Source organism: Grammomys surdaster, unplaced genomic scaffold, assembly GCF_004785775.1.
Source record: "Grammomys surdaster isolate TR1022 unplaced genomic scaffold, NIH_TR_1.0 677, whole genome shotgun sequence".
Taxonomy (NCBI): domain Eukaryota; kingdom Metazoa; phylum Chordata; class Mammalia; order Rodentia; family Muridae; genus Grammomys; species Grammomys surdaster.
The window spans coordinates 61,950-77,644 of record NW_021605096.1 but is presented as its reverse complement, the minus strand read 5'-3'; the positions used below and the strand labels follow the sequence as shown (position 1 = coordinate 77,644).

Genomic DNA, 15,695 nt, shown 5'->3' with positions numbered 1-15,695 from the left:
TTTTTTTTTTTTTAAATGATCTTAGTTCATAGTCACTGTAATCCACAAATAAGCACAGTTAAATTTCTGAGCAGCATTATTACATGAAGATACAAAGAAAATCAAGATCATTATGTAGTTGACCACACTGATAATCACCATATTTCTGTTACATAACAACACACAAAGACAGCCTCTGTGACTGTCTGTCTGAATGGAGCTTTACACATGTAGACCCATTAAACACATCTGAAGCCTCATTTTTTCATTTAAATTGCATCTAAATTTTTAATTATAAAAATGCACTAACTTGTGAGTGGCAGGCACCTATAGGCCCAGCTACTTGGGGGGAGCTGAAACAGGAGGAATACCTTGAGCTCAGGAGTTTTAGACCAGCCGTGAAAAAGAGTGAGACTCTACATCAGAAATAAGTAGTCAATTAAATGTAATCACATAATTAAATCTAATCAATTAAAGAGACTATGAACAGCTTTGTGACTCACATTTAGTTTTTGCGGGATGTTTCTTTTCTGCACATAAGTTTGCAAGAGAGAAATGTTGAAATTGTATTGGGAGAATTTGGCATGTATTGCTTTGTGTAATTGTCCTGATGGCCCCCGGGCAAGGACAGTGTTGTGTCTGGTAGACGACACTTGGTCCAGCTTACTGTTGGTTCCCCATTACTGCCCTTCCTTGACACAGCCTGTGTCTTCTCCCTCCTCCTTGTCTGGCCCCCATCCCACGTAGATCAAGGAGCTTCAGCTGGTCCTGGCCGAGGCCCACGACAGCCTCCGGGGCTTGCAAGAGCAGCTGTCCCAGGAGCGGCAGCTCCGCAAGGAGGAGGCTGACAGTTTCAACCAGAAAATGGTCCAGGTGGGTTTGTACCACTTTTTTTTTTTTTTAACCTACTACAACTTGTCTCAGAAGGGAAGTTAAAGGGCATGGGATAGCTCTTTGATAGAACACTTGACCAGCACGTGAGAGGCTCTGGGTTCTGTTCCCAGCATAGGAAGACATCAGACACTACTAAAAGCAGGGTCCTCAGAAGGGGATAACACTGGGAAAGCCCAAGCTTCCCCACCCCTGCACCCTGCCAGGGTATCACTGAGTTTGTGGTTGTCAACAGTTAGGCTGGGCTGGAGCCATGCACATGATAATAGCTGTCTAGGTGACATTGAGCGTGCTTAATCTTTCAGGGTTTTGCTTTGTTTGCTTGTGTTTTGTTTGTTTGTTTGAGACAGGATCTCTCTATGTGGCCCTAGCTGTTCACTTGATATGTAGACTGGGTTGATTCTAACTCACAGGAATCCATCTGCTTCTGTTTCCCGAGTCCTGGGATTAAAGGCATTCATCACCAGGCCTGTCTCTGTTTCATCTCTTTTTAAAAAAATTTTAAAGACTTTTTATATTTAATTACATGTAGATGTGTGTGTATGTATGCATGTCTGTGTAGGTGTCTGCAGAAACATTACAAGTGTCAGGTTTCCCTTGATCTCCCTGATGTGGGTGCTAGGAATTGAACCTGGGTGCTCAGGAAGAGCAGGTAGTGATCTTAACCACTGAGCCATCTCTCCAGCTCTTGTTTCATCTCTTGGCCTCGGTTTCCTGTGTGTGAAATGGTATCCAACCAAGCCTGGCTGTGGATCAATTTGATAGTTCTGTAATAGCATTTCTTAAACCTTGGTGTCGAGGCTGGTGAGATGGGTGAAGACACTTATCACCAAGCTTGAGTTTGATCCCCGGGACCCACACAGTGAGAGAGAACTAACCTGCTCTCGTCTTCTGACACACACACACTTGCCATGGCGGCTACGCCCACCCATACACATACAAAACAGTAAGCGGATGTAAAAAGAAAAAAACACCTCATTGGACGGCCCACGTAACCTACACACATTATATCCTGCTGGCCTCGTACTCCTCCCTTACGAGATGCCCCCTCTTTACTGGTTGGTGGCACATGATAGGACATGCTGAAGAGACAGACAGATTGCAGACAGGAGCACAGAGCAGACGTGTGTTGCTCAGAGCTGTGCATCCCGGGCCTCTGGCTCCTTTAGCTGTGAGCCAGTGTTGCCCCCTAGGAGGCTTCCTATTTCTCAGCCTTCCTTAGCCCAGCATGCTCTGCTCTGCACCCGCCCTCTCTGCAGTCCCCACTCACCAGTGTGAGCCGTGGGAAACACCTGATGCTCTGTAGGTGCTCAGAGTATGGTGGCCAGAGATCGTTCCTCAGGCTGTGTGCCCAGGGTTTTGAGATGTGATCCCTCCTGGCACCTGGGCTCACCTATTAGACCACACTGGGTGGCTGAGCTGTCATATGCAGGTTCTAGAGAGTGAACTTATGCTTGTATGGAGGGCACTTTAGTGACTGCTCTCTCTCCAGCCCACTGCTGCCGCTTTCGAGAGTTCTTCTTCCCTGGATACAATGGGCTGCTGGGGTAGAAGCCCTGGCAGGGGTCCCCAGTACAGTAGGCACTTGCCATTACTGTTCCCCTCTACCCTTGTCTGGGTCTGGAATCAACTGGGTCCTCCCTTGCTCACTCCTGTCTTGACAGCTGAAAGAAGACCAGCAGAGGGCGCTGCTGAGACGGGAGTTTGAGCTGCAGAGTCTGAGCCTCCAGCGGCGACTGGAGCAGAAGTTCTGGAGCCAGGAGAAGAACATCCTGGTTCAGGAGTCCCAGCAGTTCAAGCACAACTTCCTGCTGCTCTTCATGAAGCTCCGGTGGTTCCTGAAGCGCTGGCGGCAGGGCAAGGTTCTGCCCAGCGAGGAGGATGACTTCCTGGAGGTACGGCTGAGCGTAGCCTAGGGTGGAAAAAGGGGACCTGGGACAGAAGTTCTGCGTCTCAGCCTCAACAGTGCTAGGTTGGGGAGTAGGTCACAGTTAAGGTATGGGAAGTCAGGGGCTTTGGTTCATCCTGAGCTGTCCATCCTTCCTGCCTGGCTGTGCAATCTCCTTTCTATCTGGTCTGCTTGCTGGCGTCTCCATCCTTTGAAAGCTGAGCCTGTTGAATGTGGTTTCTCAAACCAGGTGAACAGCATGAAGGAACTGTACCTGCTGATGGAGGAAGAGGAGATGAATGCCCAGCACTCGGATAACAAGGCCTGCACAGGGGACAGCTGGACCCAGAACACGGTGTGTTTAACCCTTCTGGTCCTGCCCCACCCCTGTGCACCATGTCCATTAATAAGCACTTCCTGCTGTCTTCTCAGCCCTGACTGGACACAGGGTCTGCAGATGGTTATTGCCTGGTTTCAGGCCCATCAGTTGCTCAATGCTTGGGGGACATCCCAGGGTACTGACAGAAGGCCGACGTTACAAGAAGGGAAGCGGTTAATCTGTTGTATAGGAAACCGTGTTAGAAAAGGGGGTCCCACGTCATGCATTTCCATGGATGAATAGGGGCTTGTTGAATTCAGAATGGAAAAAAGACCATATTGAACCCAGGGGACCGCATGTACAGAGGTGTGACAAGGTGTGCTGGAGTGGCGCTGGCCAATGGGACATTGTGGGAGCGTGAGGATACCAGGTAAGGGTCACACAAAGAGGGAGCTTAAGTAAGAACTATCAAATCAAGCCATAGGTGGGAGGGGGCCTACAAAGCCTAGGAGAGGTTGTTTCTCTGTGTTTGGGCAGAATATCTACTCCTGTACTAGAATTCACTGTGTGTGAGCCTTGCTGCTCAGCTCCACTGTTTAGGACAGGCTTTCAGCCCCATTTTACTGGTGAGAGGGCCTGATGAGGACTCTCTGAGGCTGGTAGGGCCCCAGCTGGACTCCTGGGTGAGTCAGTTATGCCAGGGCCGCCCTCCCTGCCTTCACAAAGTTCCTGACCAGGCCTTACTCTGTCGGCAGCCTAATGAGTACATCAAGACCCTGGCTGACATGAAGGTCACATTGAAGGAGCTATGCTGGCTGCTCCGGGACGAGCGTCGGGGTCTGACCGAGCTTCAGCAGCAGTTTGCAAAGGCCAAGGCCGCCTGGGAGACAGAACGGGCGGAGCTCAAGGGCCATGCTTCACAGGTAAGCCTCCCTGTACTTCACCGTGCGCCCCAGAGAGACTGACGGGAGTGTAGGCTGCACTCTGGACTCACAGAACGCTTCCATGCCCTCCCGCTTGCCACATCCAGCATGGCTCCTAATAGACCTGACTGGGATGTGGAGAGAGTGAAGAAAAGTCAGGCAGACACAAGGAAACACAGAAAGCTGGGATCAGGCAATCTGGACTCTCTGTGGAGAAACCACTGTGCTCTGGAAGCTCAGCCTATTTACTGTGAAGTTGATTAGCACACTGGAGGTGGTTATTAATGGAGATAAACTGGGAGGCGGGGATTATGGTATATATACAGTATCAGGGGACAAGTTCAGCTAATCTAGGCAGAAGCACTCTGTAGGGAAGCTGTCTCCAGGCCGCGAATACTGGAGGAGGCTGCTGAGGTGGACATGTGTACACAGTATTAACATCACCCGCACACAGAGGAAGGCTTTGCAGTTTCCCTCTGAGCCTCACCCTGGTGGGGCAAACCGCTTTGCCATGTCTCCATGGGTCCCAGGGTGGCCAGGTGTCTTTGACATGACTGTGCCCATGTCAAGAGTACACGTAACCTCAGGACCTGACTCACTGGGCTTCCTCTGCCCTCACACTTGTACTTGGTAATAGGCCGCATACTCCTGCCTCACTGCTGCCTGCCACCTCGTTTGCTTTCTTCTCTCCTCATAAGGACTCCCAGCCCCTGCTCACTGGCTCAGATGTGTTCCTCAGACTCAAATAGAGGTCTCCACTCCAGCCACCCACCCAGCCTGACTAAGGGAGCTCTCACTGGAATTCCCAGGGGGCTGGCATCTGCTGTGTGCCTGGGGGCAAGTTGTTTCCCCACTCTGGTCTGACAGATGAGAAGGCAGGCTCTTCACTCAGAAAATGCTCTGACTCTGTGCTTCTATCGGCTGGGGCCCTGGCCTCCTCCGGCACATCTTGGCTTCAGGGTGCCTTCCTTGCCATCTGTGGCCATGGGAGACAGGCACCCTGAAGGTTTCTGCTGGCCAGATGGCCAAGCAGGCCCAGAGGAGTTAGGTTTCTCTCCTAAGCATTAAGTAGCAGACATGTTCTTGCTCCCATGGGTGCGTCTCTGCCCTCACCTGCTGTGTGTAGACTCTTTGCTTCTTCCTGAGCCCTGCGCTCTTCCTCACCCTGTGGATGTCCATCTTCCTTCCAGCTCCACCTTCCAGGGTTCCCCCAAGGCCCCCTCACTGTTTCACAAGCCCAGCCATTCCCGGAGCTCTTGCTCTTGGACTAGCCTCGTAAGGATCAGCATTCTCAGATCCATGGAGCCTGTGAGCCTTGAGGCTGTGTGTTTCTTTCCTGCCTCCCCATGATGAGGTCTAGGCTGAGAAAAATATCCTGGATCATTCCGTCACCCATGTATCATGTACATGTCCCCATGCAGGTCCTCAGGGACAAGGTGGGGCTCAGCTTTCAAGGGGGTAGGGGTAGGGAATAAAGAATGTCTTCCACCTGTGGAAACTGGTGCTGCGGGTAAGAATTGATAAATGTATGGTTATCAGTAGCTGGGGTCTCTGCCTATTGTAGCAGGATGTGGAAGGTTTACCTAACACCTTGGAGCCTCAGTGACAGACAGGAAGTGGTGCTTTGCTTACAGAGGCTTAGGAAGAGAACACTGGGTTCAGGGTCTGTCTTGTATGTAGAAAGGGGTCCATAGTATGGAGAGTCCCTGAAGACCTTCCCCGTATAGGTTTGGAGCCAGTGTCCCCTGCCACTGTCCAGCTAGCTGGTGTTTCTTCCTGCAGATGGAGCTGAAGACTGGGAAGGGTGCCAGCGAGAGGCCCGGGCCCGACTGGAAGGCTGCACTGCAGAGAGAGCGGGAAGAGCAGCAGCACCTCCTGGCAGAGTCCTACAGTGCTGTCATGGAGCTGACAAGGCAGCTGCAGATGAGTGAGCGCCACTGGAGCCAGGAGAAGCTGCAGCTGGTGGAGCGGCTGCAGGGAGAGAAGCAACAGGTGGAGCAGCAGGTGAAGGAGCTGCAGAACCGCCTCAGTCAGGTAAGAACTGCCTCAGTCAGGTAAGGCTCTTCTGCAGCAGCAGCTGGATCCCGGAGCTCAGAGGCAGCCATGAGGGTCAGGCCCTTCCCTCTGCTGCAGTCTTCTGGGCCTCTCCCCACACCAGTGCTGGCTTCCTTCGCTCTTACACATGGCGGCTTCACAGAAGGCTGTTCTTTCCCGATCACGTCTTACAGCTTACAAGTTGCAGTAAGGAAGTGCTTTTGTCCCAGAAGGTCTCACTGAGCAGGTGTCAATCATGTACCCATCAGTAGGGCCTCTCAAGACCCAGGACCCAAATGGGAAGAGCCAAGAGTGGTTCCCATAAGAAAGCTAGAGTCCTCTGACCAGAAAGGGAAACCAAGACCTAAGTATTCAAAAAAAACATATTCCATCTGCTCTGTCCCTTTGGCTCTGTAGCTGTACATCTGCAGAGGGCTTCCTGTTTGGGTTTCACTAATTGAGTCATTGTGCCGCTGCATGTGCAGGTCCCTCCTCCAAGGAGAGCCTCGCTCAGTTTAACTGCTGCTTGACTCCCAGTCAGTCCACACTGACAGGCACCGTGTTTCACTTGGAGCTGGTAGAGCACTGGCCTAGCACACATGAAGCCCTGGGCTGGATTCCAACACCACGGGAGCCAAAGGTGGCAGCTCGTGCCTGTAAGTTTTTGGGAGGTAAAGGCAGGAGAATTGGAGGTTCAAGGTCATCATCCTCAGCTACTTAGTTTGAAGCCTGCCTGGTTTACATGAAACCCTGTCTCAAACAATCAAACAAGCAGAATGCAGCCCCTACTGTAGTCTGCACACATGTGTATGTATACAGTGTTTACAATGCTGCATTCACGGGCTCTCACATGGCTAGAGAGCGGGTGAAAGCGAAATTCAGGGGGGTTTTCTCTGTTGTGTGTGTGTGTGTGTGTGCGCGCACGTGCGCCTGCACATGTGTGTATGCATGTTTGTCTGTGTGTATGTGTGTGTGCATGTGTGTCTGTCTGTGTGTGTGTACACATGTGTCTGTGTGTGTGTGTCTGTGTCTGTGTGTGTGTGTGTGTGTGCACGCACATCTGTGTGGTCAGAGCAGTGTGCAGACCCACTTTGCTTCTTCCTTGCCTTTTCTCATGACTCTCCAGTCTTTGGACTCACCCTGACAGGAAGATGAGCATCCCTCCAAGAGCTACCACCTTTGGGCATCTTCTCAGAATGCCATCTTAAACCCTCTCAGCTCTGTAAAAGGCCACTTTGCAGAAGAGGAAAATGAGCCAAAATGTCCTGTTTCTGATGTCTGGTAGATTTTTTTTAAAATATACCTTTTTTTTTATGTGGATGAGTGTTTTGTTCATTTATATGCATATGACCATATTCGTGCCTGGAGCCTCCAGCTAGTGTCAGGTTTCCTGGAACTAGTTATAGATGGTTGTGAGCTGCCATGTGGGTGCTGGGAACTGAGCCTGAGACCTCTGGGAAAGCAACAAGTGCTTTTAACTGCTGAGCAATCTCTCCAGCCCCAACATCGGGCAGATTCCAGATTCTTGATTTGAGCTGACCCCCTGCAAGGAACTAGATTTTCTCTATCTCACTCAGTAGCTGGAGAAACATTGTACCTCTGAGGGTCACATTTCCTTGGTGTCTATGTGTGGCAAGCTCAGGCTGGTACACTCACAAATCAAACCACATCCCCTGTGCCATGTGGAAATCTGATCAGAGCGTCTTTTTGTACCATATAGCCACTTCCTGTCTATGAGTGATTCTTCTTCATCTTCATCATCATCATTTTGGTTTTTCGAGGGTTTCTCTGTATAGCTCTGAGTATTCTGGAACTTGCTCTGTAGACCAGGTTGGCCTCAAGCTCACAGAGATCTGCCTGCCTCTGCCTCCCAAATGCTGGGATTAAAGGCATGCACCACTGCTGCCCAACTTTTAATATAATTTTTTAATGATTTAAAAATCATTAAACCAAATCCGTGTCATGCTTAGTGAGGTATCGGCACACCGCTGGGACCTGCCAGCTCACAGGTATTCATTCTTGTACTTGATTTCCCAGCTGCGACCTTGTATGGAATTTGTTGGCTTCCTAGCTCTGGTCTCCTGCAACCTTTTGATATCAATTTGCTTCCCTCCGTTCAAACCAGGACACCCAAGCTGCCTCCTATATTTCTTATTTTCATCCTCCTTCCTTCCTCCCCCATCCTTCCTTTTTTTATTTATTTATTTTTATTTATTTATTTATTTATTTATTTATTTTGTTTTTTTTGAGACAGGGTTTCTCTGTGTAGTCCTGGCGGCTGTCCTGGAACTCACTCTGTAGACCAGACTGGTCTCGAACTCAGAAATTCGTCTGCCTCTGCCTCCCAAGTGCTGGGATTAAAGGCGTGTGCCACCACCGCCCGGCTTATTTGTTTGTTTTGAGACTGTGTATCCCAGTACTTGACTCAGCCTAGCCTGGAGTGCTCAGTTCTCCTGGCTCTGCCTCTCACAGAGGTCAGCCCCCACATCCATATAACCGTGCTGTAGATATAACCAGCCCAGTCAAGCCACCCGCAGAGCAGCCATAGGAAGAGTGTCTTAGTCAGTGCTCTTCCCTTTGAAGAGTCACCTTGACCATCGAAACTCTTATAAAGGAAACAGTTCATCGGGGCTGGTTAACCATTCCGGAGGTTTAGTCCCTTATTGTCATGACGAGAAACATGGTGGCATGCAGGCAGACATGGTGCTGGCAAGGTGGCTGAGAGTTCTACATCCAGATCCAAAGGCAGCAGGAAGAGAACGTGACAATGGGCCTGGCTTGAGCCTTTGAGAACTCAAAGCCCTCTGCCCCAGTGACACACTTTCTCCAACAAGCCCATACCTCCTAGTGGTGCCACTCCCTGTGAGCCTATGGCACTCATTTTTGTCTAAACTACCACAAAGGGACTCCTGGCTCTAATACCCCTGATCTCTGGGCTTCATCTATATGTGGAGGATGGCTGCTCAATCTTCTTATCTCTCAGGACAGCCAAGGGAATAAAAGAGCTAGCCACAAGAATGGACAGTGCTCCTAGATACCTCTGACTGGGCCTTGGCTTACATCTTCATCTGTGATTGTTGTTCATTCATGCTGAGGTGACTTTTGTTGCCGTCCCTTTTTGTTTGCTTATGTTGGGTTTCTAGTAAGCAAAGTTTGAGGCATGGGTTCAAGTGCAAACAGGTAGCCAGCCTGTCCTGGTGTTGCTTAGGACTTCCATTGGACCTTTGGGAAGTGGAAGACAAAGCCTACTTGCTTTTTGAGAACTGAAAGGTTTGGGGCGGGGACATGAGCCTTACTAACACTGGGAAAGCCCTGGGGAAACTAGGGTGAGTCACCCTATGTGGGAACCAGTTGTGAAGGGATGGAGGAATTCGAAGGGAATGATGGGGTGGTACCCGTCATCCCAGCTGCTGCTCGAGCTGTCTGGCCTTCCTTCTGCTGACTTTATCCTCTCGCCCGAACCTGGAAATAATCACAGTCACACCTGCTCCTGTGGCTGCTGTGAGGATTAAATGAACTGACATGCACATGCAGATGGATCCCCTGGAAGTGTGGTGCTCCAGGGAACTCCTCAGGACTCAGCAGGATCGCAGCATGGTCCCTGTGTGAGATAGCTACTGCTCATCTGCCCTAGCTGTTCTGTGAACTGCAGTAGAGAGTAATGTAGCAGTAGCACCTGTTAGCTCTGTTAGCCAGGTCAGGAAAATGCCTGCCAGTAGCTGCTTCTATTACTGGTTTCCAAATCCACCTTGTGGGGGCTCAGAGCTATTATCTACTGAGAAGCCAATGTGTCCTACAGAATTGAGGCTGGGGAGTGACTCCGCTCAGAGTAGCCCTGCCCACCAACAAACACTCTTCGTCTTTCTTAGCTGCAGAAGGCTGCTGAGCCCTGGGTCCTGAAGCACTCAGACCTGGAGAAGCAAGACAACAGCTGGAAAGAGGTGAGGGCATCCCTGCTACCCACCTTCTATTGGCCCTGACTGTACCCGAAAATTCCTTGCTTGTGGGAAATGTGACAGAAGGATGCTAACTCTGTCCCAGAAGCCATACCCTCCTTACACCCTGGACTCCTTAGCCCCAGAGTCACTACCCCATGACTCCTGCCCATGGATTTGGACTTGGGAAGGGTTCTCTGCTCTGGGAGAAACCCCAGGCCAGTTCAGTTATATCTCAACAGAAAGCAGGACTTCTAAAAAGCTGTGTGGTCTCAGGTGAGTCACTCTCCATCTCTGAGCCTCAGTTTCTCATTGCCCTGGCCTCGTCCTGAGTGGGGTCAGTAGGGTCACAGTGAAGGAATTCACATATAAGGTCAGGGGTACTGTCCATAGAACACAGAGCTGAGGAACAAAGGTTCCATTCAGGCCCCTCATCTTATCCCCCCTTGTGATATGAAGAGTGGCACACTACTCAGGATGTGGGGCTACAAAGGCCAAATGTCTGTTCTGGGGACTGAAGCAGAGAGGAATTTGAGGGGCTCACAGGACTAGCGATGCGCTTCTGCTTACTCATGGGCCCTGAGGGCTGTGTCTCTAGACCCAGTGTGGGAAAACCTCACAATCACTGTCAGACCATCAACTGTACAGCGGCTGTCATGAAAAAATTCTGTCTCATGGTCCCCCTTCCTCTGGTCCCTCTTTGCACCCCAGATACCTGAGCCTGGATCACATTGCTGTCATAAGGGGGTGAGAGGTAATGGTCCAGACATGACCAGTGGACCCTTTAGATTGCTGATGACCGCTTCTTACTCTCCAGAGGAAAGAACTCACGTGTGGATTCTTGGGCTCAGCTCCCACAGGGGTCCCCTGTCATCACCTGTCACACACTGGTCACTAGAACTGAACTTCTTGTCTCTTCCTTTGACAGGCACGAAGTGAGAAGACCCACGACAAGGAGGGCGTTTCCGAAGCTGAGCTTGGGGGAACCGGCTTAAAGAGGTGCTGGCCTCTCATCCCCCAGTCCTGTCCTCTACCCACAGCTCTGGCCCCAGCCCTATAGACTTTTGGCTTTGACTCTCTTTTCTCCCCTGCTCCGTATGTCCACTCTCACCCCGTGAGAGTTGGGAGAACCACCAGATCTCCCCCCCACCCGCCCCGGGAACCCCAGGCACTCAAGAACTAAGGAGCTTGGGGCCATGCGGATCGCAGCCTGCAGTTTAATGTTGACTCTGGGTATGGAGAACGGGTGCCTCAGCTGCACTCGCTAACAAAGAAGCCATTTGGCTCCTTTGGGGTTCTCTTTTTCTCCCTGGAATTTGAATCATGGAAGATATCTCTTTGGGGGATTACTGGACGGTGTCCATTAGGCCTACTACCACGTTATGACCAAGGGGATACGCAAGGATAGTGCTCCCATCATTAAGACCCTCTGTGAAAGAAGTGAGGGGCAGTACAGAACATTCTAGAGTGAGGGGGCACTGGAGCCAGAGGGCCAGGTGTAAATTCCAGCTCTGCCATTCCTAGCACAGGGGCCTTGGGTGCCTCCCCGTCTCTGTGGGATAATTGGAGATGCCCCCGAGCTGCACAGTGACTAGTCATATGCAGTATAGAGGACTCCAGTAGCAAACCCAGCCTGGATGTCAGAGAGTGAATGAGGGCAGTGAGTGGGTCAAAGGGGTGTCAAATGATCCATGGGGGTGGGCAGATGGGGGTAGGGAGGCGGCTGGGATCCTACCAAGATAGTCACGGGGTAGCTGGAGCTCAGGATTGCAGAGGAGCCTGGGAGCTAGCAGAGGCTGAGCCCATCAGAGCTTCCCTAGCAAAGGTGTGTGAGGAGGCAAGGTGCTTACTCCAGAGTCCACCCATCGCGTGCTAAGGCCTGCACTTGGGATTGAAAGAGCTGCCTCTGGCCTCCTCTGCCTAGAGGTTACCTGTGGTCCTAGTGTTTCTGCTACTTAAGCGTGTAGACAGGGTTTGAGGAGGTAGCAGCCAGATTGGCTACAAGAGATAAGCAAGACAGGCTTGGTCCCCACGTGCATGTCCAGGTAAGTAGAGCAGCGTGCTTGACGTGTTATTTCCCGTTAACCTCATTTTCTTCCTTTACTTTTCCCAGGACCAAATCAGTCTCCTCCATGTCTGAGTTTGAAAGTTTGCTCGACTGTTCCCCCTACCTTGCTGGCGGAGATGCCCGGACCAAGAAGCTGCCCAACAGCCCTGCTTTTGCCTTTGTGAGTACTGAGCCAGTGGAGCCTGAGAAAGATGCCAAGGAAAAGCCCGGGCTTTCCACCCGGGACTGTAGCCACACTGGTAGCCTGGCCTGTCAGGAGCCTGCCGGGAGACAGATGCAGCGTAGCTACACGGCTCCAGACAAGACTGGAATACGAGTCTACTATAGTCCCCCAGTGGCCCGGCGCCTGGGCGTCCCTGTGGTCCATGACAAGGAGGGCAAGATCCTCATTGAGCCAGGCTTCCTCTTCACCACAGCCAAGCCCAAGGAGTCAGCCGAGGCTGACGGGCTGGCTGAGAGCTCCTACAGCCGGTGGCTTTGCAATTTCTCTCGGCAGCGGCTGGACGGAGGGTCTGGAGCCAGCGCCTCAGGCTCTGGCCCTGCTTTCCCCGCAGCCTTGCACGACTTTGAGATGTCAGGCAATATGAGTGATGACATGAAGGAGATCACCAACTGCGTGCGGCAGGCCATGCGCTCCGGCTCCCTGGAGAGGAAGGTAAAGAGCACGTCCAGCCAGACAGTAGGTCTGGCCACTGTGGGCACCCAGACCATTCGGACGGTCAGTGTAGGCCTGCAGACCGACCCACCCCGCAGCAGCCTCCATAGCAAGAGCTGGTCCCCCCGAAGCTCCTCACTTGTGTCGGTGCGAAGCAAGCAGATCTCTTCCTCCCTGGACAAGGTCCATTCTCGCATTGAGCGGCCATGTTGCTCGCCCAAGTATGGCTCACCCAAGCTCCAGAGGCGATCAGTGTCCAAGCTGGACAGCACCAAGGACCGCAGCCTGTGGAACCTGCACCAGGGCAAGCAGAATGGCTCGGCCTGGGCTCGCTCCACCACCACACGGGATAGCCCAGTACTGAGGAACATCAATGATGGGCTGTCCAGCCTCTTTAGTGTGGTGGAACACTCAGGGAGCACCGAGTCTGTGTGGAAACTGGGCATGTCCGAGGCCCGAACCAAGCCTGAGCCTCCCAAGTATGGCATTGTTCAGGAGTTCTTCCGGAACGTGTGTGGCCGGGCCCCGAGCCCCACTACTGCAGCAGGCGAGGAGAGCTCCAAGAAACCAGAGCCCCTTTCGCCAGCCAGCTACCACCAATCCGAGGGTGTAGCCAGGATCCTGAATAAGAAGGCAGCCAAGGCAGGTGGTAGCGAAGAGGTCAGACCCACCATGCTGTCCCAGCTGGGGAAGGATGGTGTCCTTCGGGATGGAGATGGATCCTTGATCCTTCCCAGTGAGGTACGGATGGACTTACTCTTCTCTCAGAATGGAGGATTAGCCTAGAGAGTTCAAACTCTTCTGTTTTGTGCTGTTCTCTGTTTTGCTTCTTTTCTTTAAAGTCAGAGTCTCATGTAGCCCAGGCTGGCCTTGAACTTTCTGTGTAGCTGAGTTTGACCTTCAATTCCTGATTCCCTTGCCTCTGTGCTGGGATTACAGGTATGTTCATGACACCTGGTGTATATGGCGCTGGAGATTGTATCCAGGGCTTTATGCCTGCTAAGTAGGTAAGTACCCTACCATCTTAGGTACATCCCAAGATCCTCTTGGCTCTTAAACTTAGGGAAGATATTTGTGTGTCTTAAACGGTTCTCCTCCCTGCCTCAACAAAACAAAAAGTTACATTTCAGATTATTTCATTAAGTTTGATTTGCGGAAATAGGATAAAAGAATATTTATAAATTTATAAGGCATTTGATGTGTTGTCAAATAGTCTTTCAGAAGAGGTTGTTTAGATTAGGGTCTAGCTTAGTTGCACCAAATAAGTCTATAATGTGTGAGACCCTGAGTTTAGTCCTAATACATTCAAGGAGGAGAGAGAGGAGAGAGGAAGAGAATATAAATGAATATAAGAATGAGACAGAGACAGAGACAGAGAGACAGAGAGAGACAGAGAGAGAGACAGAGAGTGAGTGTGTTTCAATGTTAAGAGTCCAACATGGGGTCTGGCCAGTGGTTTAGTTCCAGTTTGAGTCTCAATGCCTGAGAACCAGGAAAGTTAGTGACTTTAACCCAGTCTGAAGGTGGACACCCTCGTGGTCAGGAAGTGCACTTGTTTCAGTTTAAGTCTAAAGGTAAGAAGACGGGACCAGCAAAAGGTCCTTGCCCCCAAAGTGATGGCCTGGGTCCAATCCATGGCAGCAGTAAGAAAACTAAGTCACTAAACTTGTCCCTGACTCCCTTTGCATGGATGCAGTTCTTAGCCCTCACCTTGTGGCTCACAACTGCCTGTAACTCAGTTCCAAGAGATCCAATGCCCTCTTCTGGCCTCTGGGCACTGCACGCATGTGGTGCTTTTATGTACAGGAGTCAAACTACTCAGACATATATAGTTAGACGTGTGTGTGTGTGTGTAATATTTTTAAATATGTCCTTTTTTTAAAAGAAGGAAAGCAACAGCAGTTCAGGGCTGGAGTGTGGTGAGATGGTAAAACCATGTGCCTAGCACATAGGAAGCCCTGAGGTCAATCCCAATACTTAAAAAAGAGATAGACAGGAGAAAGGAGTGTGTTACTCAGACGTGTTACATGCTAGGTGGGCACTATGTCATATCCTGTATATATCCTGTTTGATCTGACCCTCACAACCTGAGAAACAACACGTCTCTCATTGTTGAGGAGAGAAAGGCTCGTAGCGAGTCACTTGCCGAGCAAGTGGCAGAGCTGAGAGAACAGTCGGGTTCTACAGCAGTGCTTTTCACCATTTCTTTGTTCTGATAATAATTTAAAAAAAAAATGAATAAGCCAGGCTTGGTGGCGCATGCCTTTAATCCCAGCAAGTGGGAGGCAGAGGCAGGTGGATCTTTGAGGCCAGTCTGTCTGATCTACAGCCAGGGCTGCACAGAGAAACCTTGTCTTAAAAAAATTAATGATAATAATAATAATAATAATAATACACATAAAAAGTGAATCTGGAAATCCTTAGCACTCCGTATGTGATAGCACATGCCCTTAATCCCAGTATTTGACTAGCTGAAACTGAAGCACCACAGGTTGAGCCCAGCTTGGGCTACATAGTAAATTCAAGGCTAGCTGGAGCTACACAGTGTGACCCTGACACAGAGAAGTGAACAGAGTAAACTGGAACTGAGGAGGTAGCTCAGAGGTAGAGCACCTGCCTGGCTTGTTTGAGGCCCTAAGTTCCATCTCTAGCACGGGGCAGGGGGAGCAAATTGGAAAGTATGTATTTCCATTCAGTAGAACACTATAGAACCATTAAGACTGAGACCCAGGAGCTGGGGGGATGGCTCAGCAGTTAAGAGCACAGGCTGCTTTTCCAGAGGACCTGGGTTCCATTCTCAGCACCGACATGATGGCTCACAACTGTCTGTAACTCTAGTTCCAGGGGATCTGACAACCTTCTTCCAGACTCTACAGGTACTCCATACTTGTGGTCCACAAAATACACATGCAAACACATGACCCAAACACAATAGAACAACAATAACACAAAGAAAACCAACAGAGACTTCACAGCAGCAGAAAAGTATTTGTATTTTGCAGG

General features: G+C 50.7%; 1 protein-coding gene across 1 annotated transcript in view; it reads left to right on the top strand.

The window, feature by feature from the left end:
* The window catches only part of Soga1 (suppressor of glucose, autophagy associated 1), a 61,658-nt gene that overhangs the window by 43,475 nt on the left and 2,488 nt on the right, over positions 1-15,695 (top strand). The window contains exons 7-14 of the mRNA XM_028782030.1: positions 727-852; positions 2,535-2,765; positions 3,009-3,113; positions 3,833-4,000; positions 5,783-6,034; positions 9,904-9,975; positions 10,898-10,968; positions 12,083-13,433. Coding sequence (XP_028637863.1) covers positions 727-852; positions 2,535-2,765; positions 3,009-3,113; positions 3,833-4,000; positions 5,783-6,034; positions 9,904-9,975; positions 10,898-10,968; positions 12,083-13,433 — 2,376 coding nt within the window. The remainder of the gene's footprint in view (positions 1-726; positions 853-2,534; positions 2,766-3,008; positions 3,114-3,832; positions 4,001-5,782; positions 6,035-9,903; positions 9,976-10,897; positions 10,969-12,082; positions 13,434-15,695) is intronic.